The sequence below is a fragment of the Aedes aegypti genome, chromosome 2, assembly GCF_002204515.2.
Source record: "Aedes aegypti strain LVP_AGWG chromosome 2, AaegL5.0 Primary Assembly, whole genome shotgun sequence".
In the NCBI taxonomy this organism is placed as follows: domain Eukaryota; kingdom Metazoa; phylum Arthropoda; class Insecta; order Diptera; family Culicidae; genus Aedes; species Aedes aegypti.
Window position 1 is genome coordinate 75,472,092 of NC_035108.1, and position 26,761 is coordinate 75,498,852.

The window sequence follows — 26,761 nt, forward strand, 5'->3', positions numbered from 1 at the left end:
ATTAACGAAAATATTAAGGTAGGTTTTTCCTCATTTGCAAGCCTTCGTCCAAGGCAATGCAAGCTTCTATCCAATTCAGGAACACATAATGTTTGTGTGTGCACAACACACGAAAATATTAACCTAATCTTACATAGTTTGAAAAGAATCAATTTATCAAAGGATATTAAAATGTTAACTGGTAGTCTTTTGTTTGAAAATACAACATCAAATTGCTATCTACGATCTTGTTCGGATTGTCCAGATTCTTCATCATTGGAAAATACTTTATTCGCTGAGTTTGAAGAAAATTATATTGATCAGTTATCATTTGAGCAGCGGGTGACCACGGATAGGTGTGACCTAGAAACTATTGTAAAACCTGTAGATGAGTTTGTGTCATTTTTTTGCTTGAAATTAGAAAGTTTAATTCCTCACGACTTTATTAAAACAGAGCAATCCCGCTTTTTAAAAAATACGAAAAATACATTACAAGATGGTGAATTTTTAGTCATTTGTGATTTTTCTGAAAACTATAGCTTTGTATTGCAAGATGAAGTGCAGTCCCATCACTGGAACGTACAACAAGCTACAATTCATCCATTCATTATTTATTTCAATGGAAGTACGCAAATTGAACATTTTAATTTTATTGTAATTTCCGAAGATTTAAGACACGACTCAGTATCTGTAAATTTGTTCATTGCCAAAATGATTAACTTTTTACGCGTTGATAAGGATAAAGAAATCAGAAAGATATATTTCATGTCTGATGGAGCAGCATCGCAGTAAAAAAAACCGTAAGAATTTTTCGAGCCTATGTCAATTTAAATCAAAGTACGGAATTGATGCAGAATGGCATTTCTTTGCTACGTCACATGGCAAAGGTCCTTGTGATGCTATTGGAGGAACCATAAAGCGCATGGCCACAAGAGCAAGTTTAGCCAAAGAACGTGAGCATCCAATTAAAACTGCAAAAGAACTATTTGATTGGGCGAATCGCAGAAAAGAAGAAGATTTAACAAAATTATAATTTTGTTTTACTACTACTGAAGAGTACGAATTAACGGCATCAGAGCTCAGCGAGCAATATAATAACGCAAAAACGATCCAAGGAACCCAAAAATTTCACTGTTTCATTCCATTGTCAGAAAATAAAATTAAAGCAAAACTATACTCGAACTGTACTGATAATGATGCAAAAGTGTTCGATATAGGAAAAAAAATTGAATAACAATAAATAAATAAATAAATAAGTATTAATAAAATGTTTTCATGATCTCATAACGCATACCCAAATCCAAAACTTTTAAAGTTTATATATAACATTTAGAAACTCATCGATCATACTCTAAAAAAAAATATCCTGGTAAAAAAAAAATATTTTCGTGTAATCTGTTAATTCATTTTAATTTATACATATATACATATACATATAATATTTATACATATACATAATATTTATACATATAATATACATAATACTAATGAATACATGAAAACAACTTGTTTAATTCACGCAAGGTCCTTGTAATTGTAATTGTAATTGCTCAATCCACACCCTGGCAGACAATTGTCCGCCAATCTAGACACGGGCTGGGTGAGGACCTACCAAGCCTCCCCCGTTAACATGTCCTATACCGTTTAGCACACCGGGTTCTTCCACAAGCAGGCGCCGGAATTAAAGCGGTCCCACGAGTTTCAGATACATTAAATAGATATAGTCCCTCTGGCACTAAACCGAATAGCGCCCTCCACCTCATCACCAGCACTGCCCATCCCGCACGCCAAACAAAATGCCGGAAGTGGCGTGCCGTGTAGCACATCAGATGTTCTACAGAGCACACCACCTCCGACACCATGCTCAACGTACAGCAAAGACAGCGCTAATAAAAGCGGAAGGCGCACCACTCGGTTCAGTGCCAGAGGGACTATAAGTATAACGAAGAAGAAATGAAAAGATAGTAGAGTTGGTTCGGTTGTTTGATTGCTGAAACGAAAAAAACAGAAACAAAGTGTTAACATTAAAACGGGGTTTTATAATTGATAAATGTATCGATAGTTTCTCATCTGTTACGTTTCCTTATCGTAGCGCTGTCGATTTTTTCCATCTCCAGGGTGTTCATCTCCGCTCGAGCAATGAGGACCATGATGAAATGAGAATATAAAAATGTGAGCATTAGTGTTGATCTACTAATAGATTAATTTAAACTGCTTTTCATGTGCTTTCAAGTCCCTAAGTAACTTGTAAACTCCTACTCAATTATGTTTTGTTGGCCTCCACGTTTTATTTAGACACAATTTTTATTTAGAAAACTATTTGGATCCGAGATTTTAGGTGCAGATTGAGTATGTTTAATAAAACAAGCATCCTGTTTTCCTGTTGATGATTCTGTTATTTATACCAGCTGTATACAAGAATTTATTAATGTAATATATGGATATTGAATAAGTTTCAACGCGCGATTATAATACTTCAGTTTTCGTGCTGTTGTATTGGTGTATGTAGTGGGAAACCAATCAGTTTGGTGATTCTAACGGTAACAAATAGCACGACGAAAGGAAAGTTGATAATCTATCATCATTATGATTTCAGTCCTAATTTCATAATCCGTTTAATAAATTCCGCGTATGCTTCGGCAATTTTAACAATTTATACATATGTATTCGAAGAAAACAGACTACGAGCATTTATTACCTTGCAACACATTCATAAGTGATCAGATATTTATCATTTTCTACAGCCTAATTTAATAATACCTACATTGGGTTGTAACAAAAAAATTGATCTTGGGATGTTGATTTGCCTCCTAATCATAGTTTCGACAATAGTCACATGCTTACTATCCCTTATGGCAGTGTTGTTGATTCTATTGTCTATCGCTCATCAGTTTCGCGCTACCCGGCAGGGACTTGGTCCTATGTACCCAATACTCTGCTATGTCTTAACTTCACGCAATACATTCTGTAGATGTGTGATACAGTTTGCGGAATATTATGATTTATCACTTCATCCAGATGAAAAATTCTGTTATGGTACCATATTCACATATCAGATAACTCCCACCTGGAACGATGTAATACATCGGAGACATGTAGATTCAGATGTATGTAGACGATCTATGCCTAGTTCGGCTCTGATCGACAGGCAATCAGTGTATTCAGTTTTTCAACTAGCTTGAAGCGATGAACGTATCAAGACAAGCTCTCCACTATATCTGCTAGCAATCACCGGTCGTCGATAGACATTTCGGTTCTTTTCTGCTAAAGAAAGATCCAATTGTATGCCAAAGACTATGGCTCATGCTTTTCAATACAGCTGGAAAAACAAGAACTACACCCAGCACCAAATAGTACGTAACTATGAGGCGGACCGGAAGGTTTGATGAGCAATCCCCACCCATTTTGCAGCTTGCAATTCCAAAGTGATAAAACTCAGTCATCTTAAGTAATTTTGATTCAGAAAAGTATCACTACTTGCGCTTACCGATGCCCAGTACAAATGTCAATGACGGCCTACTTCGCCGTAACTGATAGGAGAAGTAAACTGTTTTCACAATAAGACGAACAATATTTTTCTATGCGGGCGGTAACTTTTGCTTCTCAAACAAATATTCCGGTCGAACGTTACCACGCATGATCTACTAAGATTGGTTGCTTTAATGGGTTCCGCAGCCAGTTTGAGGTTGAGGCTCTCCATGAAGTCCGCGTGCTCCATGTTCTCCTCTTTGCTCAAATCGATGTTAGAGTTGCCAGTCACGATGATTGGCATGATCTCCTTTTGATACTCGAAGAAGTTCCGCACCATGAAGAACTTCTTCTGCTTCGTCGTGGTATCCGGGGTAATGTAGAGGCAATTGTCGTATCCGTGGAGAACGCGCTTAAATTGTCCTAAAGCCCTGTCCCAATGTTCGTGCCAAACGCTTAAGTATAGGACAATAACACACGTTTACTCAATTTTATAATGTTTTTCGTTTGTCTAAGCCCAAGAAGCATTTTTTTTTTTATTTTTTCAATAGATTTTGTCACACCCCTTGGCTTAAACTCAAATTTCGGGTGTATTTCGTTTTCCGTGTCCTCTCCGAAATGTCAGATAGGAACAACCCCGTAGTGTTAAAACTAAAAGCCCTGTGGTGTTTTTGTCGACTAAGCGAACGTCAAACATGATCAAAAGTGTCAAGGTTCATTTATGGACCCAATTTTTAAATTAAAGTTTAAATATGATATAGCCGTTATTTGTGCGAGAAAAATTGCTAAAGTAGCTGCAGTAACATGCTCTTTCGTGTTATTAAATAAAAACAAGATTTCATTAAACATTGTAGGACCCTATTGCAGCACAATTTCAAACAAACCGACTTTTTTCAGGGTTACAACAATGCATTCGACGTAAAAGAGTTACAACCATAGACATTTCATATATTACTATTAATTGATTAATTAATTTATTTATTTATCAATTATTATTTTGGTTGATTAGTTTTCAACGGAGATAAATGGCAAACAAAGTTTTACCTAGATTCCCGTCGCTCAGGTCGGGCTGCGGTAGCATTTTTGCAGTCTTCTCTGGTGTGCATATTTCGATTCGATCGACAATTTTTTACCAAATCAAAACATCAACAAAGCTGTTACTGATTAGTTTTAGCTTTTTGTTTGACAAGTTGATACCACAGACAAACAGACGTCACACTCTCATCATTGTATATCGACAACCTTTTTAACGTTCGATTCAAAAATATGGTAGGTGGCCAATCCGCCACCCGCAGCGCTCGCATTGTTTTTGTTCGCGTTTGACGTTTACACACTACCGCCATCTGTTGTCCCGTCGGCCAAATACACTAATTTTAGCATTGGGCGTACCTGTCCTAGTGACTATGATTTGGATCGAGATTTGTTCTAAGTGTTACGTCTGTTTGTCTGTGTTGATACTCTGAACGCTCTAGCATGCATTCACATGTAGGTAGCGACGACGACAACGGCATTGTTCAAAGTTTGTAAAGTAAAGTTTGTAAGGATGCTTAAAAATATCCCGAGCCCGATTTCATCTTCTAAACTCGTACCAATTAGCTCATACGGTTGAAATAATAAAATTTCTGTTAGATATCAGGGATTTCATTAGGATATTGCCTACATTTAGGCGTTTTCATCGCAATTCTTGAAATTAGGGCCCATTCACAAATTTCATAACCTGAAGGGGGTATCAGGTATCAGAAGGCCGGCTCCAAAGGCACGTTGGGATATTTGAGTTTTTGCGTCAAAAATTATGTTTTTTAATGCAAAAAAAAAAAAAATTTTACTGTGTGTATTTTTTTTGGAATCTTTATTTAGTTGTCTAACTTTGTTTCTTTAGTTGTCTAACAATCGAACGAACCGTTTTTGCTGTGCAGCTTTTTGAATATTTTTGAACCATTTTCACATACACCCTTTTGAAAAGTTAGTCGTGACTCAACTGGAAGATTTGATATCGGAAAATGACGATTTAGATGGAACTGGAAAACTGTGCAAAGTTTCAGCTCAATAGAAAAAAATGAATTAAAAAATTTACCAAATTTTGGTGCTGTTGCTTGGAATCACTCTGCTTGTAATAAAGTGCTTTAATCAAATTGCGGCGTGACAAAATGGATAAAAACTTGATTTTTTGCGAGTTGGTTAACTTTTTTTACAACGTGGATTAGTATAATGCATTAATTGAAATTTATAATTCAAAGCTCAAATTACACAAGACAGTCTTATGGAACCACGAATGGATTGAAATCTTAATTCATAAGACTATCTATGGATTTTGTTATCGTGTCAATGCTGGTTCATAAGATCATCTTACGAAATTCCTTCGAGGTGTATTACGGAAACAACATCTGTCGAAAATCATACGATGGTCTTATGAATTTCAAAGATTTTTCTTGTGTCGTAATTCCATAAGCAAATCTCATGACAGTCTTACGTCCGCTTTCCTCAGTGTAGTAGCCATGATCCAAGTCACCAAACAGGGTCATTTTGTATGGAAAACGGTTAAATGATCTTTTTTTTCGCCGCCGGTCACTGTAGACATAAAAGGGGCAAAAATCAAAAATGTTTAGGAAAAACTGGTTTAGAATGTATCGAATGTGACCTCTTGGACTTACTACCCAAAAAAACGGTCGTAGATATGTAGGATACTGAACCGCTTTAATTCTCGAAAATTAGATATCAAACATAATACAGTCAGATCTTCTATAAGACGCTGCCAATCACTGCAATTTCTCAGCCGATTTCAATAGGATGTAGCTATTTTTTGTTTATGTCTGAAACATACTATGAGCTTATTGTCTGCCGACATTCACCTAAATCGTAGTTCACAAAAATGCATTCCCATTAGCTTAAAAGAAATGCTTAGATGGCCCGGGGATTCGAAAATGGTCTCATTCAATAATTTCTTAAAAGATTCACACTGATCCGGTTTTCTTAAAATTCTTTGATATAGTGGCCGATTCCGGAAATTATATGTGATTTGGAATGTCCCTACATCCAGGGGCACAAAAGCACATTTCTCTTATCACCCGACCTGCCCTAGTGACCCACCGGAATAACTCCGGCCAGGGGAACATAACCGAGATATTTTGGCCATAGTTTTGGGAACTTGTAATCAGAAGACAGAGTGTGTTTGTTTGACAAATTGAGACTTGAATTTGCGAAAAAATACGCGTTCTAGTGAGACTTTAACTCACGACTCCGTGTACGCTAAACCGGTGCTTTAACCAACTAAGCTACAGAACACCTTATGATTCTGCGCTGAGAGCTCAACGCATACTGAAGTTCGTGCCGGCAAGTGTTCGGCTTATAGATATGCGGCTGTAGAGCGTAAGAACTCAGCATCCATAAACAATTCGCTCTCACTTGCGATCGGGACAAACACGGAAAAGTGTCAATTGAATGTCGTCTATCACGATGACATTTGCACAAATCATAAGTTTTGTATAGAATTCAGACATCGGATCATAAACAACATGAATAGTTTGATCTTGCCTGTTATGTCGAATGTGACACACATACAGTGAAAGCAAAACAGAAACAAACAAAACCGTAATATTTCCTAGCGAAGCTATCGTGGTCAGTGACATTCAATTGACATTTTTCTTTTCGACATTCGTTTGATCGCTCGTGTTGTGCATGTTTAAGGGAAGCGCTGCTGAATGGGGCTCTGCACAAAAATATTTCGCTCTTTTTCACTCTAACATCAAATTTGTAAACAACAAGGCCAGTAAACGTCAAAATCTCATGCAAAATCAAAACATTGCAGAGCCCCATATCATCGAAAACGTGTCGACTACCGTGATTGCTTACAACACTGGCTGAAATGTGTTAGAAAACGTGATTTTCGTTGATTTTCATAAGCTGTACATGAAAAAATTGCTAAAACATGGGAAAAATCAAAATTTCACCGATGGAATATTTTAAAACTTTATGAAAACATAACCCAATTACTGAACTTTGACGGAAAAAAAATCCGAGGTACATTCGATTTGCATAATCTGCTGATTTAGACATATCGTGTGCTTGTTGTCGTCAGTGTCTTTTGCATGATGAACAGAAAACATAAGTAGAACAGAATTGTAGGTAGACTATCAATGAAAATAACCCAACGTAAATCAAGCAATGCCGAAGATTGATAGCGATAATGATCACTGGAAGCATATGAAGTGCGATAATCACATGATTGTAGTAAATCCGCAAGTGAAGGAGATGAAGGGTGGTATGCAGTAGAATCTGGTGGGTGGTTGTATCGAGAAAGAGCATATGGCAAATGTCTTTGAATACAAACTCACGTGGTAGTTGGAAACCGGCCGCTGCCGCTGCCGCCGCCGTGTCTTGCTGCTGTTGCGAGTGCAAATGCAGGTGCGTATGGGAGTGAGCGTGGTATTCACCAGCCAAGCGCAACTGGAACAAGTGAACAGACCGATAACCACATACGAAACAACAGTGTCACACAGGGGGATTTTCGGGGGTGGGAGGATTTCGGTATTTCGGGCACGGTACATCCGATTATGGATTGACAAAAATTGTAACGGTCTGATTCAGTTTAACTCATATTGATCGAACCAAATAAGTCTGGGTTATTCGACATAAAGGACATTTGACATAACATGTTTTCATTAAGAACATATATCTCTTGGAAGAAGGGATATAATTCTAGTTATGCCAAATCGCCTGCTCCCGAATCAAATGTACCGAAGCCCTGTGGTCAAAAGGATATTATTCATTCGAAATGGATAGAGACCAGAAGAAGGTTACTGATACGTACCAGTGGATCGGCCGGATCCAGCCCAATTAGATGTGGCGGCAGGCCTGATACTGATTTTTGGAGTTTTTTTTTTCAGTGTACAGTTCCATGTGGTGTGAGCACAGGATGTAATAGAAAGGATGAGGCCGCAAAGCCACGATCCAGAGAGAGCGCGCACCAGGAAGGAGGAAGCAAGCCACGTCAGACGACAACAACCAGGTGCGGTTTTTGTTCAGGGTGGGGATTTTATTTTATAATTATTCAATTTCAAACAACGTTTACAATTTTAATGATATCAACCCCACATTTGTTTGTGCGATAATTTTTGATGATTCATTAGATTCACCAGTTTGTCAATCGATATCACAGTGTTGATTTAAGATCGGAAATCGAATTTTGAAATTAGCATTTTGGATCGAGACAGGATTTTTGCGTTTTGCGTATTCGGCAGGTACCACACATCATCACATCACATAGAAATAAAGATTTTGATGTTAGTAATCAACATCCGAAAGAAATAAGATGAGAAATAATAGCAAATAAATGTGGTAAAATCATGTGAACAGAATGACTTACCTATCCGCTCTCGTTCGAGATGCGCTAAGGCAGAGGGGTTGCCATACAGTGCCGGAAACTGCGACGGATGCATCCCTCTAAAAAGAACAATAGAAAATTGTATCAAATATCTTATCGGCTTTCAATATTGTCGCCTATACCAACCTCCGGTAGTACTCCATCCAGTGCGGTTCCAGTCGTGATTGGCCCATGGCCGCCGCAGCAGCTGCCGCTTGTTGATTTTTCAGCTCATCAAACTCCCTAAAAAAGACGTCCCTGTTAATCGTAGAGAATGGGCCAAAACTGGGATCAATATCATTTATCAACAAGGCTAAAGTTTTTTTTTTAACGGGTTGCATATAAAACAGAGAATACAGGAACCGAAACGGACAAACAGAAACACAGAATCTATAACTAGGCGGAGTGCGCAGCGCAACGCACTGGGGATTTTTTTTTTTTTTTTTGGCGGTGTAAACCGATGGGCTCATGAAACCCATCATACAACCGAGACGTAGTCAGTGGAACTAGTATGTGAGTGCCTACATATACGGGATTCTAAACAGTATCTAAAAACAACTCCAAACGTAGTTCTATCACGTTTGCAATAAAAATCTTTACAGAATTCTTGAAGATATCAAAAGTTAGTTTACATACTTAGAATTTGTGTGGATTTCGTGTAGAAATCATAATGAAAATGAGTTTTTTACAAAAAAAAATAAAATTAACACAGGGTAATGTTGGCCAATATTGTAGGTTTGCGATTGAAGTTTTAATACACCTAGTTGCAATCCTCTCAGAATTCTGGCTATAACTTTGCTATGATTCTGTTTGTAATATTGAATCTTCGTTTTCCATCAGATTAAACTACACATTCTTCAAGTAGGAGGTACCTATTTGTTCTAACGTCTACATTAGATCCGTCCCATTTCGGAGATTAAATTTGAAAAGAAAAATTCTTGCAAAATAATAAAATGCACGAAATTAAGATCACAGCTGCGATTAACAAAGGGCACTTTGGTTGTAACGTGTTTTAATTGGTTGATGCTTCTACTATAAGAATAAACAATATATTACACAACTAGTTTCACTGACTCCACTCGCACGGGAGACAAATGTTCAGGATTGCGCCGGATTATTTTCTTTGGGAGAGTAAATTTTGATCGGACCTAGGAAACCATTTTATATCGGAAAAGCACAATTTTCGCTATTGAATCATGCAGCAATGCCATTTCCCACGATTGTTGTATGATCCAACCATATAGCTTCGTTTTAGAAACAACCAATTCAGAGGATGAGGATGGTGACGTTTGTTAAAGTAAATAAATTCAAATGAATGTTTGAAAAGTGAACTTGTTATAATTTTCCAAATGAAGTATGCAGACAAATGAATGAAACTACCAAAATTACATAAAAATAATCACATAAAAATAGGAACGAACACAAATGCCATTAAAAAAACAAACGAACCGAAGTTGTGTTAATATTAAAATGTAACAGTTGGAAACAAGAAACAAAACAGATAATCTCTGCTGAAGTTCTATACCTTTCTCTATTGAAAAGTGGATGATATGGCGGAGGGACCATCGTTTCCACAGGACTACAAATAAACCGTACGGATGGAAATCAGGAGAAAAAGAAGAAAGAAAAAGAAAGAAGAAACAAGATAATCAAGATACATGGTCGATTCGATAGAAAAGCGCACACACGCAAATGGGGCTTGAGGTTCTGAGCGAGGTCAAAGCTTTCGCACGCCATTTCGTGTAACAGGCTCTCTACGTTAATGCGTGTGAAGTTTTTTTTTTGTTTGTTTTAAAGATGTCAATGCAGGAGGTGTTGAGTTGATTGTAGGATATGTATGAGAACGCGAAATCATTAAGACATTATATGCCACAAGAAAATCCTCTCACTCTTCGGTTGTTCTTGAAAATGGACAAAACTGGATATCAAAGCAAATGCATCACACGAACTACCGTCGTAAATTCTAGCTTCATACAGGTGTGCGCCGTTAATTGGAAGCATTGAACAAACGTACCTGAAACCGACGTGAGGCCGGGCATATTCCGACAGCTGCCGCAGTGCCGGCGTGTCCGGGTAGGGTTTAATGTCCGGCTTCATCGATGGAGGTTGCTGCCCAGGATGGCTCGGATGACCAGGATGACCCGGCATGGGACCACCGGGACCAAGTGGCCCCGGTCCACCAGGAGGTTTCCCATGCTGTTGCGCTGCTTGTGCTGCTGCGGCCGCCGCCGCTGCTGCCTGTTGCTGCTGGTGCTGATGCTGTTGTGCTTGAGCGGCTTGCTGTTGTTGCTGCTGCTGCTGTTGAGCTTGCTGGGCTTTCCGTTCCCGTTCCTTTTCCGCCAGCTTTCGGTCGCGATCCTCTCGTTTCCGAGCCAGCTTGGAGTCGGGCGTTGGTTTGAACTCCAGATCCGTTCGACAGCAGGAGTTGTAGTCACCACGATCGCATCGACGAACAAATCTTAACAGGAAAGAATTAAATTAGGGCCATGTGGGAAATCGGTAGCGGGCCATTTGGCCTGTTTTCGAACTCTAGGAGGCATATGGCATTGTCATTTGGCATAACATTGTATCATTATGAACAAGCATATTTTGAAAAACAGGGATATAATTCTCGTTATGGCAAATGGCCTATAGGCCAAATGACCGGTTTGCCAAATGTGTATTATGTCATATGACCTCATCCCAAATGCCTTTAAGCCAAATGGCCCGCTCCCGAAAAGTAGGGGTCATTTGGCACAACGAACATTTGGCATAATTTTGAAACTATGTGCAAAGTAAGGGACATTTGTCATAATGGACATTTCGCATAACTTAAAAAAAATGTGAAAGAATCATTTGGCATAATTTAAAACTGTGTGAATGAAGAAGGTCATTTGTCAGGATTTCAAACCCCATATGTTGAATCTTTTTGGTGTCATAATGAACATTTGGTATCCTTCCCCTTGGTTATGCGACCTTGCCGCGATGAGAGGGCATAATCCATTAGCCCATATAATATCTCGGATGTGACCCAACGGACATTCTGCGTCGTTGATAGAATTGATGCCCATTTCAAATAATTAATCTATTCGAAGTGGACATTAATACGTTCAGACGTTCAGACTGAACGTGGTGACGTTCAGTTTGCCTTTTGCTAACCAGAATGATCCGTAGCCACTCTTACTATTAGCTAGCTAGATACATCGTTATCATGTACGACGTAGGGAATATTACTCTGAGGAAAATGACTAGTAGATTCACTGAGTAGATATAAGTGGTGACAATCTTATTTTAATATGGTTTTTACATTGCCATAATAAGAATTACCTCTTTTGTAACAGCGGTATAAATAATCTAATTCCAGCTTCATTTTCGAAAAATTTACAAGTAGAAAGTAGGCGTTGTGAAGCATTGCATTTGCCACCGAAAAGTGAATCTTGTAGGAGACTGTTATAGAAGCCTAAGGTAACTTTACTCTTCAATAAGGAATATAAAAATGACTATGGGAAGTAAGACGCTGAGATCGATCATTAGGGTACACTTGTTAGTTTCGAAAAATTGTTGAACAGACAAGGAAAGCGACTTTTTTCTTTAAGGATATATGAACGTAATGACCAATAAATACTTTTAACAACAAATATGAAATTGACTAGAACTACTACCAGAGGCGTCGCGTGGTCTAATTATCAACCTGTGCACTTCAAATTTAGTGTCATATTATTTTTGCATTATTGGATTCAAACCATTTTTTAAAGTTAATAAAAATGTGTAACCACTGGCTATCTCTCAGTTGATTCAAAATATTTAAGATTTTATGTGCTAATCGGGTTGTTTTGTTTGATGTTTTAAATGTTTCAGATTTAGCAAATTTGAAACATTTGCATCTTTGAAGAACGGAAAAAAAATCCTAGCCTACTTGAATTTTGACGTTGAGTTTGAATTGCGCGCATATCTTCTGCGCGTTACCGCCGCCGCTGGATGTGGATTTAAAATGAGCGCCGCAATACATATAGTTAATTCAAAATCGGTAGCATCGTGTAGTGCACACCTTTTGAAAAATGCTCGCTTTTAAAATACATCCCTCTTGCATTTATTTTCTGTTTTTCATCTAACTGACCATTGCAAGTTCCCCCGCGCTGTATGTGAAAAGCGAGATTTTTAACCAGTTTAGTTAAAAAACAGTAGCGCGAGTACCAAACGAGAAGAAACTTCCTAGTAGGAAGTTCCTACCGTCAGCCGCCCGAAAAATCCACCTGACTTCACACCACAAGCTTGGTGATGCTGAAGGCGCCAAGGTCAAAAGAGAGCAAGCAAAATAGATCTCTCCAGTAGACTGATTTCTCTCATATCTCTCCCATTCGCACGCTAGCACCGATCGAATTGGCAATGTAGAAGAACTGTGCACCGGCCAGAGTTGACGCTTTGGCAACTTACACACTCGCATTTGTAGCTCAAAAAGCTTTCTGCCACATATACAGAATTGCGTGTACGATACAAGGCAGCGCGTTTCCCGATGAGAGTGCACGCGTTGGTCTTCATCGTCACAGTAGCGAAGTGTAGCGTGGAACAAAATGTTGCGTAGCATGCAGCATGCTGAGCGCGTAGAGAAAATGTGGTCACAAATCGCTTTTGCATTTAATTTGCATAGAAAAATTTACCAACAGATATTTTGTCAGATGAAAATTGCGTTACAAGCTATCAATAATAGAGATAACGAAATGGGCTAAATTTAATATTATTAAGAGAATTATTGAATTGTACTTCAAAAGTAGTACATACTGTAGGTGGTTAGGTTGAACAAGTTGCCACCTGTGCAGTGCACATGTTGCACATGTGGACGCGACGCCTCTGACTACTACTAAACAGCCTAACTTTGTTAAGACTTGACGACAATTGACATTTAAGAGTCTAATCTTACGTAACAGACAGGAGTAATCAGAATAGCACTTAAATGACAAATTATTCAAAACCATTTCGACTAGACAGTATTAGTAATGACACTAGGAACTACACTACTATTTCAAAAAATCTGATGGAGCTGCTGATTTTCACAATGCTTCCTTTCCTCAGAAGCAAGGGAATATGGGTATTTAAAAAAAACTACCACGTCACAATACTAATAAAAAACAGTGGTCATGTGAGCACCATAGCCTAGTCCGTCTGAGTATTGGTCCTGGTAGAGGGGCAAAAGCCAGACCGAGGGTTCAGCTTTGACAAGTTAAGCTGTCAGGCAGCTCCAACTGAATACCATAAAAAAAAAAAAATAATAATAATAATAATAATGAACATTTGGTACAATGTTGTGCCTTCTCGATGTTTGGTAATTTGGCATTAATTTATTTTTCAAGCTTGAGGATTACTTTTGCATAAACCTTTTTTTACGATAGAAAACCCGAGTCAGATGAATACTACGCAATGCTTACTAGAACATGATTCTATGGTTGTCAGAGAATTTAATAAATCAACTTATTGTTTAAATAATGGAGCTTTTGATAAACAATTGAAAGCAAATTGATAAACAACAAAATAATTTGAATTGATTTTGAAGCACATTTCACCATACTGCTTATACTCGCATAACAGTCCTATTTTCTATGGGATTTCCAATATAAATGAAACTGTTATGCGAGTATGGGTAGCATATATCACGTGACTTCTCTCTCCACCGAGGAAAATGTCATCGGGAAATTTATGTTTCCTTGGAAATTCTGAATTATGTTCGATCGGTCATACCAACTGATGCAGTATTTCGATTGAGAATGTTCAATTACTATTCATTTTTTCCCTGAATTTTGACGGTCAACTGTGCTGAGTACAATAGATAACATTAACTTATGCAAAGAAAGTTCTAAGCTACGAAGCAGGCTTTGTCCAAGTGGAACCGGTCATTTGACTGAAAATACTGTAACTTAACAGTATACAATGGACAAGAAACATTCCTGACGAAAAGATCAATAGTTACAGTGGGAATCAAATCAACAATCCATGAAACGATGTGCTTAACTACCTGACGACATTACTCGCACGGCCAAGAAGTCCACAAAATCGCATAGAAGGGGTTCAAACATTTTGACATTTTTGTCGATATTGAGCTTGCCAACAATATGTTAAGATGATTTTTCAGTCCAGCAGTAATTCGAAGATATTTGGTATGTTTTTCGGCTGTCATGTAATTAGTAAAGAGTAAAAAAATGTTGAAAAATTTCAAAGCCGTTCTTCTAGTATTACTTTTCCTTAGCTTCTTTTCCACAAATTCATACAAAAATTTAAGTTGTCAAAATAATCGGCAGTGTAACCTGCTAATATTGTTTATCAATGTTCTGGAGGGACTTAATGATCAATCTCTGGTATTTTTTTCTGAGGACTTCCTGGAAGAGATCTATCTTAATAGATTAACTGAAATAATCCCAGAAGCAATTCCTGAAACAAACTGTTGATGAACACGTGAAGGAATCGTGAAAATGACTGGAAAAATAACTACAAAAAGAACTAAAAAAACGGCGTAGGAACTCCTTCAGGATTGGGTTTCCTATCCGTTCTTGTTTTTACCGAATTTCTCTGAAAAAATGGTAGATCTTATAGGGTAACTACTGGAGAAATCGATGGAAGAAATGGTAAAAAAGTCTTTGGTGTAAATCCTGGAACTGGAAGTGTCTGTGAAAATTCTCAGAGTTAGTCTTCTCGAAATTATTGGAGGCAGCTGCGTTAAATTTCCTGGAGCAAATTCTGGATAAATTCCTAATCATTCCGTAAAACATTGTTGAAGCACTTTATGAACGAATTTCTGGAATTTCTGGAAGAAAGCCTGTAGGAGATCCTGAAACATTTTCAAAAAGAAATCCCTGGAGTAATCAATAGGATTCCAGAAGCTTTGCCTCGAAGTATCTGAAAAGAAAATCCTAGAAAGCTTCTTCTGGATAACACTAAGCTGAGAAGCCAAGCTCTGTCCCAGTTGGGACGTAACAACAGAAAGAAGAAAAAGAAGACATTTAATTGCAGGAATATAACAAGAAAAACAGCATTAGGAGATAGACTTTAGCGTTAGGTTCCATGCGAAAATATTACATTTTTCGTAAAAGAAACCATTTCAAAAGGGATTATGAGAGTCGAATTTTGACAATACGGTCCTAGAGGTTATGATAAAGTCTTGCTGTGATTTAATAACAAGATAGAGCGTGTTCTTGCTACCACTTTGGCTAATTTTCCCGCTTAAATAACGGCTATATCAGGGTGTCTACTCATTTACGGAAATGAAATTCCCTGAGATTTCCAGGTTTTTCCAGGTTTAAAAAAAGATTCAAAACACTGGGAATTCTCCAAAATACATAAATGATTGATGAAAAGTTCATTTTACATGACTAAAAAAAGTGTTTCAAAGCATTTAAACAAAAAATACTTAAATTTACATAAAACATAAAAGTATTTTTCATTTTTATAAACAAAAACTTTATTTTCAGTAATTCAACATTAGAAAAAACAATTAAAAATTTTGTGATTTTTATTTGATTTCCACAAAAAATAATTATTCTTTTCAAATGATCTGAACGTGCCTTCAATCATCAAAATCAGATGAAGAAAATAGTCTATTCGAACATAAGGGAAACAACCTTTCCCCTAAAACGGGATTCTGAATCATGGACATCAGTGATACACCCAATTTCTTTAGAGGGCATTGATTTTGTATTTTTTTTTTTCCAAGATGATATCTTGGGGAAATCGGGTCTGGTAGCGTTTGATAGCCTTGGAAATAAGAATTGTAGATACCTTTCGCTCGAAAAAAAAATCAGAGGGGGTTGTGTACAAGACACGACCGCATGACGTTAACTACGCCAAGTGATTTTTTGCATTTGAATTCATTGACAACATATCTTGACGGTCGCAACATTTTAGATTTTCAATTGACACCCAGTATATTGCCGTAAGACGTAGTTAACGTCAAAAGAAGAATGCGCAAAGAAGCAGAAATTGGTCTGCTTTTTAGTGCACTTACCAACCAAAAAGAATCGTATGTTTGGTTGCGTAAGAAAGGGGTCGACATTTTCCCAATTTTCGACAGTCTATCGTCAAAAATCAAAAGTTTTCTCCATTTGAGTAAAATGTTGTATAAATTTCCGACCGATTGGTGGGAAAATATTGAAAATCTACCGATAAATGGCTGAGTTATTACCATTCAAAATCTTACATAATTTCGTGACGGTCGCAACATTTTAGATTTTTAATTGACACGACGTAGTTAACGTCAAAACAACATGAACCACGTCATGAAATTTTGGTTCCTCATTTGAACAGACATTTCTTTAAGAATGATTCTAAGACTTGTCGGATTCCCTCGACATTACGACAAGTATTACTGCTCGTTTTACCGTGAATTTCTTTCACATATTATTCCAACGATCTCTCTAGGAGTTTGTATTGTGATTTTTCAAGAACTTTATAAGAATTTCTTCCAAGGATATAGTTTTTGATACCTTCAAGAATTCAATCTGGAGTTTTCTGAGGATAACCATAGAAACTACTTCGGTGATTCCATCAGGAATCCCTCCAAAAACCTTTAAAGTCATTTTCAAAGGGAGTAACATGTTCTCAAGAAATATATCCATTGATTTCCCTAGGACTTTCTTCAACATTCCAGCAACTTCAAAATTCATTTTATTTTCCAAAGAAATTATGGCAAAAAAAAATCTAGTCGGTCTTCTAGAGATGTCTCCAGAGAGATGTCAAGGATTTAGAAAAATATTATAAAGAAAATTTCTGTGTGAGTTCTAATATGCCTTGATGAATACCTACGAGGATCTCTGAAAGAACTCCTGCATTCATGATGAAATTCTTCTTGATAAAATGCTAATATAACTGAAAAACAAACTATCGAACAGAATTTTGAAGAGACTCCCTGAAGAAATTTAAGTATGGACAATTAGAAAAATACTTGTTAGAATAGCTAACTTATGTAGAACCTTGAATGAAGTTTTGAAAAATCCACGGAGTTTGGAAATATTATTTGAAAAGTTATTAGATAAATGTTTGAACCACAGCAATAACATGTTGATGAAATGCTGGAGATATTCTGAGAAAAAAATCTGGAGAAACATAATCAGGAATTCCAGGTCAAATTTTTTGAGGAATTCTTGAAAAAATTCATAGAAGATTTCATCGGAATAAGGCCTGAGGAAATTTTCGGAGCAATTTCTGAAAGTAATCGTGCCTGATTTTTTATAGAATCCATGTGAAAAATGAAAAAAACGACGTGTGAATTGTTGTAGGATTTCTTGCAAAAATATCGAAATTATGGAATGAACCTTTGTGCAAAGAAGGAATATGTGGTGAATCTCCTAGAACTAACAACTGGAAAAATCGGTGAATGAATCAGTGGAAAACCAACTGGAGGAAATCCTAGGATAATCGCTGTCATTTTTTTTTTCAGAGTATAATCTATGTGAAAATTACTGGAAGTAATAATGTTGCATTGCTCTACGATTTTCTTAACAAGATTTATGAATGAATTAATTTAAGCATCTCTTGAAAAATTGCTGGCGGCATCCCTGGATAAGCTCACAAAGGTATTCCAGAAAGAATCACCAGAATACCTGAAGCATTCCTTCAAATTTCTTCCAGAACTTGTGGAATAGTCGAAAACCATTTTTGTAAATAAATTTGGAATGTTTTCCTCCAAGTTTCATATGATCATAAATGACACCCAACTGTAAATTAGAACTGTACTTGCTTTCACCAATCTTTCCAATCTTAAGTTTATGTTTTATGTTGGATAAATAAAAATCGTTAATAAAAATAGGGACTGAATATTTCTAGTAGCGTCTTGATAGCGGCGGAGCTGAAATTTTTATGATTGAAAAGATTTTTTGTCAAGAAAAGGACTTTTCTATGCAAAATAATTTCCCTGATTTTAGCCGAAATTCCCTGAGAATTCCAGGTTTTTTCCAGGTTGAATAAAATTCCCTGATAATTCCAGGTTTTCCAGGTTTTTCCAGGTAATAGACACCCTGTATATTATAATCAAACTTCAATTTTAAAAATGAGCATGAGTATGAACATTGATGACCGTACAATTCGTAGTTGCTACTCCGTGATTGACTAGAATAATCGAAATTGCACAAGAAACTAATAGACAGTATAATTTCGAGAATTCCAAATGTTATGAAGTCAATAATGGCGCCGGCCACGTCCTTACGGTCATTGGGGTAGGGAAGGAATGTTAGTGTGACATCCATTGTTATTGAAGACCGAGTATACCTATGCATCTTCAAATATTGGGTTTTGGGACGCTACTTACCCGTTTGTAAAAAAAAGTCATCGCAATAGTTGTAAGCATTAAAAAATACTGATGACTGTTATATCCTCAACATTTTTGATCCATTTCTAAGGATGAATAGACAAATTGATGAACAATAACCTTCCCCGATTATTAAGTATTGCTATTCTGTAAAGTATGTGGAATACGTAAATGCCTTGTGCCAAATGTCCATTGCGCCATTATGCCAAATGGCCTTTATTTTACAATTGGTTTGACAATATGCCAAATGAACCTTACATTACACATGTTTTGATACTACAGTTAACTCTCCCTTACTCGATATTGAAGGGACCATCGAGTTAAAGAACACTAAATCAGTGCAATTGCTATCCAAGGGACCATCGAGTTAGCCATGAAAATCAACTTTTACTATGGTTCTCTAACTCGATATCGAGCAAGGGAGAGTTTACTGTATTGTAATGTTCGTTATGCCAAATGACCCTCATTTTTCACATAGTTTGAAATTATGCATAAATCATACCAACCGTTATGTCAAATGGACCTTATGTCAAGGATAGGTTACATAAAGTACACTTGGCGGTCGTTTAGCGATGAGAGCATGTGGCATTATTTAAAACTATATGAAAAATTAGGGTCATGTGTAAAGTATGTGTCATTGGCCATTTCGTTCCAATTGTCCCAGACCCTAGAAAACCCTTATACTAAACCAAAATACTCACATCGCAGACTGCGACCGATGGCACTCGGTGTCGTCCGGTTTCGCCTCCGGACTCGGCCCCCGATTCATGTCGTGCACCGGCGAAGGTGGCTCCGGATCCGGATCGATGTCCAACGTTTCAATGTGGACCGGTTCGTTCGGGTGCGGGTGATGTGGAGGTCCGTGATGGCCGCCCGGTGGGGGCCCGTGTCCCGGATGGTGCCCAGGATGACCCGGAGGAGGTCCCAAGCCTACACCACCGGCTGCTGCGTGCGCGTGCGCCCGCAAGGCATCCATGTGGCTCGTTTTACCACTGACCTGCAGCTGGTTCTCGATGAAGGGATTGTGTGGTCCAGGCGGGTACGGCGACGGATGGTGAGGTGCTCCCTGGAAGGGACTCCCACTAAGTGGCCCACTACCAGGAGGACCTGCACCACCGGGAGATGGTCCCCCGGAGGGACCACTACTGCTTTGGCTATTGTTACTGTTGTTGGGACCTCCGGGAGCGGAACCAGGTTTAGAACCTGACCCAGAGAGCGACGAGGACGACGAAGACGAATTTTGGGGTGGTTTCGATCCGGATTTGCTCTTATCACCAGCGTTGCCGTGGATCTGCGAATCTTCGGGCCGTGGCGGAGGAATGCTTGTAGGATGACCCGGATGTAGCATTGGATTGTCCAATGGAGACCCTGCAGGCTTCATGTACGAAAACCCGGGACCATAGGCAGCTCCGTAAGGATACGGCGCGTAGAAGGGATTGTGATGATGCGGACTGAACAGAGAGGGGTGAACGAGTGGGTACGGTTGCGAGGGATGCATCACTGATCCAGGCATTCCTGGGATTGGTCCGGTCATGGGGAGTGGCAGTGGCATTTGTGGATGTCGAATTACGGGAGGTGACGCACCAGGTCGGAACGGATGACTTGGAGGTGGCGACCGTTGACCGGCTTGACTGTACATTTTACTTAGCGGGCTAGATATGAGTGAGGAGGACGATGAGGATGGTGGAGGAGGAGTCATATGTGGTGATTGTTGGCGCATTATTTGACGATCCCGTTCGATTGATGCCGCATTAGCTGCCGCTGCCGAAGGGTTCGAAGAGTGGTGACTTAGATGCATCGGACTTGCTCGACTGAGGCTGGAACTAGTTGAATTGGCAGGTGAACTGGACCGATGGTGATGGGATGATGGGAATCCACCGGGACCAGATGGCGGTTGTTGTTGTACACTGGGACTGGACCGACTCAGACTGGATGGAGCTGTTGGGGTTGACGGTGATTGCGCCAAAGGACTTGGCTGATGAAGCGACGTCGGAGGATGGTGTCCTGGAGGATTATTGGATACTGAAGGAGACCTACGTCCTGCACCTGCCACTTCCATTAAACTACCGAGGGCGGATGGCGTTGGGCCACCGAGGAGTGGAAGAGCACCTGCTGGTCCACCTAGTGAATGAGGTAGGAGACCAGCATGGCCCAATGGTCCAGCTAAATGAGCCGGATGATGAGGTGGTAGTTGCATCGCAGGATGACCCAAATGTAATGGAAGAGGATGCGTGAGCATCCCGTGAGGTGTTGGTACTCCCTGAAGGAGAGAGTTGATAGGAGAAGCCCTCGTTGGTGGAAGATCCCGAGGATGTGGTTGGTCGGAGGGACGCATCGGTGCAGGAGATTGAGAATTCATGCCAGGAGCTGTGGAGGTTGGTGTTGTTGCCGAGCTGGATGTTGGCGTAGTGCTCGGTTGAAGTCGGGAGCCTTCCGATTGCTGTGGTGGTTGACGGTGGGCAGATGACAGATATGGACTGCTTGGCATGTGCGATGGTAAACTTGTATTTGGTAACATGTGAGGTGGCTGTTGCTGATGCGGTGGTCCCGATGGTGGTTGCGATCCCTGCGAAGGGTGCGATGAAGGAGGAGGTTGATGAGGTCCGGAACCAACTTGCTGCATAGGAGGTGCGTGGCCCGATTGAGACACTGGCACCGGCGATGAATTTGATCCCATTAGCGACGGATGTGATCCTGGCATTAATCCAGGATTCACAATGCCCGGATGACCGGAATACCCAGATGGGGGCATTCCAGGATGGCCGGACTGTGGTGATGCGATGCTTCCGTGCATTGGTGGTTGTGAACTGCTATTGTTGCTGTTGCTACCCTGGCTGTCTTGATTCGGAGTGATTGCTAAACGAGAAGACGCTGAAACATCCAATGGAGATTGGTCAGCAAGTGGCGAGTATGTTGAACTTTTCATTAGATTGTCCGCTGAAAAGCTGGTCTTCATACCTGACATCGATTCCGGTGGAAGATATTTCAAGTCCTGAGGTTGCTGCTGTTGCGACGTTGGTGGTGGACCTGGCGGACCTTGCTGTGATGGAGGTTGACTTCCCGGTGGTCCGTACGGAGGATGTGGACCCTGATATTTACCCATCGGATCGAATTTCATCATGCCGCTCGGATCGTACGGCTGACGAAGCATACTCAACTGATCCGGATAGTGGCTCTTTGGTATGAGAGGCAAGCCGGTTGGCGTTCCAGCACTACCACTATCCGAGGCAGGAGAGGGGGCAAACTTGGGACGTTCATCCGGTGGTGTGTACTTCATGTTAAGTCCTGCCAGATCCTGCGGATAACCTTTCGGAAGTTGCCCATCGGAAGGACCTCCCGGTGCACCAGGTGGACCAATCTTCATCGACAGGGCACTGTCCTGCGGGGGATATTTGCCAGGTTCCATAAACCGTTTCATGTCGTACTCGAGTGGTTCCTCCTGTCCATATTTCATTGGACCATCCTGTGGCTGTGGTGGATATTTCATATCACCATACTTGAGACCATCATCGCTATGTCCATATTTGATATGGCTTTCGTAGGCAGGTTTCATGGTCAAATTTTCTGGATCATACTTGTTCTCCGGAGGAGCGTCACCTTGTCCGGGTGTGCCGGTTTCCCTCATAAGCTTGGCCTCAGATTTTATTTCAATCTTTAGTTTGAGATCTTGAGGTTGTTCGTTAATTGGCGGCTGACTTTCGGACGGCTCCTCTCCCGGTTCCTTTTTGATGAACACATCCTTTGCGTTGAACTCGGTGGGCGGTGCTATACTATGAGGATTAAGTTCTTGCTTCATGTTGGCAAGTTTAGAGAGCATCTCCTGTTCGTTAGGAGCTTGTCCTGGTAGTGGAACGGCACTGGCAGCGAGTGGAGCCGCACTAGACTCTTGTTGGGATGGGAGAACTGGTGGAGGAGGTACCGTAGGAGAGCCTTCGGCGGCCTTCTCCGGTGGTTCTTCCGCCAAGGTAGTAGGAACGGCAGCCATGGCTTCTTCCGGCGTTGGCACTGGGGCGGGAGCAGGTGTTGCTACCGGAGTTGTCGTCGCCGTCGAAGGTGGAGTGATGTCTTCCGTTTCGGGAAGTTTGGCAGTATCGGCTGCGGTCGGAAGGGCTGCCGTAACCGAAGCCGGTGCGGCAACAACTGTTCCATCCTCTTCCTTCTCGTCGCCGGTTTTGGTGACAGCCGTTGCCGGATTGCTACTTTCCGGCGATTCCGTGACCATCGGTTCTGCAGTAGGCCCAAGCGAGAGGGGATCCTTTTCCTCCTCCTTGGCCGATGGTGCCGTTGGAGTTGCTGCCGCTGCACTAACATTGATACTGACTTCGGTAGCGGCCTCACTGTTCGATTCTGCTTCGTCCAACACCGATCCAGGTCGGCTATCCGTGGTAATACTTTCCGTGGGGCTCTGTGAAAAGAAAGAGGGAGTGTAAGTTTTATGAATTGTGTTCTTTGTTCAACTACCCAGGACGATCTTACTTTGCTTAAAATGCTATAATTTGATTACTTTCTGATATTTGTGGGTACAATACTACATAATTACAATTATTAGGAGATTAGTTATGCTAAACAGTGCATGATATCATAAGGATCCGAAATGTACGTATAACGAAATCACCTGGAGGCTTTGTATATGCAACATTTTACATATAAGATGTCGCGAAAAGGCGTTCTACGTACAAAAGTGGAGGCGATATGCGTGCTTACATTATGTGATGAATAATAATATACAATGCGACTGTATAAATTTTCTACCGAACTAACCTGTGATCTTATCCGACTTAACTTATGATAACAAATTTTGATTTGACAGCTACTACGGAGTGATCCGATTTTGTTTGTACGAGTGTACGAGAGGAAACAAAATGTACAAGTGAACTCAGAAAAGAAGTGTTTTATGCGAGGAAGGTCATCAATCTGACGAGTTTATCCACGGTGTTTTGCGGGCTTGATGTAATTAGTATGAATAAACGAGTTGTAACGTGAACTTTCATCCGATTTCTGGTTGTCTGGGGTAGTCCGCGAAGCAAACAAATTGTCCGGATCTCGTGAAAATCGTGCCTCAGCTGTTATGTCCGACCTCCGCATGACACTTTCAAGCTCAATATTGAACAACAAGCACGAAAGTCCATCACCTTTTCGTAGTCCCCGGTGAGACTCGATCGAACTGGAGTGTTCACCCGAGATCTTCACACAGTTTTGTACACCGTCCTTCTTTGCTATAATCATTTTTGTGAGCTTTCCGGAAAAGCTGTTCGCGTGCATGATCTTCCATAGCTCTACACGGTCAATACTGTCGTATGCCGCTTTGAAATCGATGAACCGGTTGGTGCGTAGGGACCTGGTACTAACGGCATTTCTGGAGGATTTCTCCTACGGAAAAGATCTGGTCGGTTGTCTAGAGGTCGTCAATGAAACCTGCTTAATAACTTCCCACGAACTCGTTTCCTATATGTAGGTGATAGACGAAGGAAGATGATCTGGGAAGGCACTTTGTTGGCGGCGTTTAGAATAGTGATTGCATAATTTTTACATTCCAGTTTGTCGCCCTTTTTATAGATAGGGCATATAACGCCTTGCTTCCACTCCTCTGTTTCCCAGATTCTGACTATCAGCCGATGCAGGCAAGCGGACAACCTCTCCGGGCCCATCTTGATGAGTTCGGTTCCGATACCATATTTGCCAGTGGGCTTGTTGTTCTTGAGCTGTTGAATGGCATCCTTAACTTCCCCCATCGTTGGAGCTGGTTGGTTTCCACTGTCCGTTGTGCTGACGTACCCATCACCTTTGCTGTCCTGATTTGCTGTCCCTGTGTTCTCTGCGCCATTCAGGTTTTCATCGTAGTGCTGCTTCCACGTTTCGATCACCTCGCATTCGTCCGTCAAGATGCTCCCATCCTTATCCCTGCACATTTCAGCACTCGGCATGAAACCTTTGCGGTATGCGTTGAGCTTCTGATAAAACTTACGCGTTTCATGAGAACGGTACAGCAACTCCATTTTTTGGCATTCCATCTCCTCCAGATGGCGCCTTTGCCCCGAAATAGGCGGGTTTGCCTTTTCCCATTAAGTCTGTATCGTTCCACGCTTTGCCGCGTACCATGCTGTAGTACTGTAGTCCGCACTGCATTCTTTTCCTCTAAAACCTCCAAGCACTCCTTGTCAAACCAATCGTTTCTTGAACTCCGTTCCACGTATCCGACAATGCTTCGGGCAGCGTCATTAATGTCTGCTTTGACTGTCCTCCAGCAGTCCTCAAGAGGGGCCCTATCGAGCTCGCCCTCTTCCGGCAACGCTGCCTCAAGACGCTGCGCGTCCGCATTGGCGCCATCTGGTTGTTTCAGTCGCGTTAGATTGTACCGAGGCGAGCGTCGGTACCGTACATCATTGATGACGTATAGTTTTGAGCACAGTTTCACCATCACCAGTCAAGTTCGGAGTCAATGTTAGCAATTAAATGAAAAGATTGATGTGAAATTTGCGAAGTTACACGTCTTCTCGTTGAGAATCAAACTCACGATTCCCTGTTCACTAGATAGGGCGCGTTGCCCCTACACCACGAGAGGGCTCATGGACGCAGAAGTTAACCTGAATTCGATTCCAACTCAATAGTTACGTGGTCCTCTTTCGGAAGAATTAGATGTCCATCTAAACACAACGCTATATGCAAAATACCACGTGAAAGAGACACGTAGAAAACAGGAGACTTACAGATACTTGTTAGCACAAAAAATCCCCTAGATTTTAAAGAAAATTGTACCTTAAAGTACATTATAATGTATAACATTTTAGGCAAAGTAAAATCGTCCTGAATATTTACGGGTTCAATACTCACATCCGATCGTTTCCGTTTCTGTCCATCCTTGTCGTCACTGCCGTCCGGATCCAGCTCATTGGCCCGCTTCTTGCCCTTGTTGGGTGTGTCCGTTTTGCTTTTCGTCTTCTGTCCCTTCCCAGTCGATTCGTCCTTTTTACTCGGCGTCTTGGGACTGTCGATCGGCGTTGTGTCCGGTGTTTCCGTTCCACCCCGCTTGGGACGTTTGCCGCTGGTATTGTTGGTATTGTTCTGGGCGTTGGCCTGCTGTTGCTGTTGCTGCTCTTTCGCCGTCGGTTTCTGGCGAGTTCTCATCCTCGAAGGAGAATCCTCACCCGTTTCTCCTCCCCCTCCCCCTCCTCCTCCTCCGCCGTTTCCTGTGGTTGCTGCTGCCGTTGCAACTGCTGCTGTGGCTACTGCTGGCGTTGCCGTAGCCGTGACCGGTGCTCCCGCTGAAGCCGTCGTTGTGCTGGTTGTGGTTGTTAGTGTCGCTACGACGGTACCAGCTATTGCTGATGCCGTGGATGCTGTTGCTGCTGCTACAGCTGCTGCGGCACTTTCCTTGATGGCCTTGGTGGCACTCGAATCCGAGTCGCACTCGCTGATATCGTCCTCGGTGACGGAACTGTTCTCCTCCTTGGAGATCGGTGATGGCCGCGACGATTCCGTTACGGCCGGTTCCGGTGTTGCTTCCTTTTTGTTACTGTTTGGTGGTGTGTTGTTGCTGCTAGCATTACTGTTGGTACGCGTGTTGCGTCGACGTAATGAACCTGCACGGCGTCGCCTGTGCGGTCGGTTGTTGTTCGCTCCTGGAGTCTTCTTCCACAGGTAGTAGAACTCCACTAGTTCAGGCTGCAAAGAAAGTCGCAATTGATGAG

At 40.9% G+C, this 26,761-nt stretch overlaps 1 protein-coding gene across 1 annotated transcript in view; it reads right to left on the reverse strand.

Annotated features, from left to right (window-relative positions):
* The window catches only part of LOC5576770 (arginine-glutamic acid dipeptide repeats protein), a 198,595-nt gene that overhangs the window by 17,953 nt on the left and 153,881 nt on the right, over window positions 1–26,761 (reverse strand). Inside the window, exons 7-14 of the mRNA XM_001662807.2 lie at window positions 25,905–26,735; window positions 19,775–23,478; window positions 10,821–11,264; window positions 10,332–10,385; window positions 8,954–9,049; window positions 8,810–8,886; window positions 8,255–8,304; window positions 7,779–7,890 (exon numbers count right to left, since the gene is read on the reverse strand). Coding sequence (XP_001662857.2) covers window positions 7,779–7,890; window positions 8,255–8,304; window positions 8,810–8,886; window positions 8,954–9,049; window positions 10,332–10,385; window positions 10,821–11,264; window positions 19,775–23,478; window positions 25,905–26,735 — 5,368 coding nt within the window. The remainder of the gene's footprint in view (window positions 1–7,778; window positions 7,891–8,254; window positions 8,305–8,809; window positions 8,887–8,953; window positions 9,050–10,331; window positions 10,386–10,820; window positions 11,265–19,774; window positions 23,479–25,904; window positions 26,736–26,761) is intronic.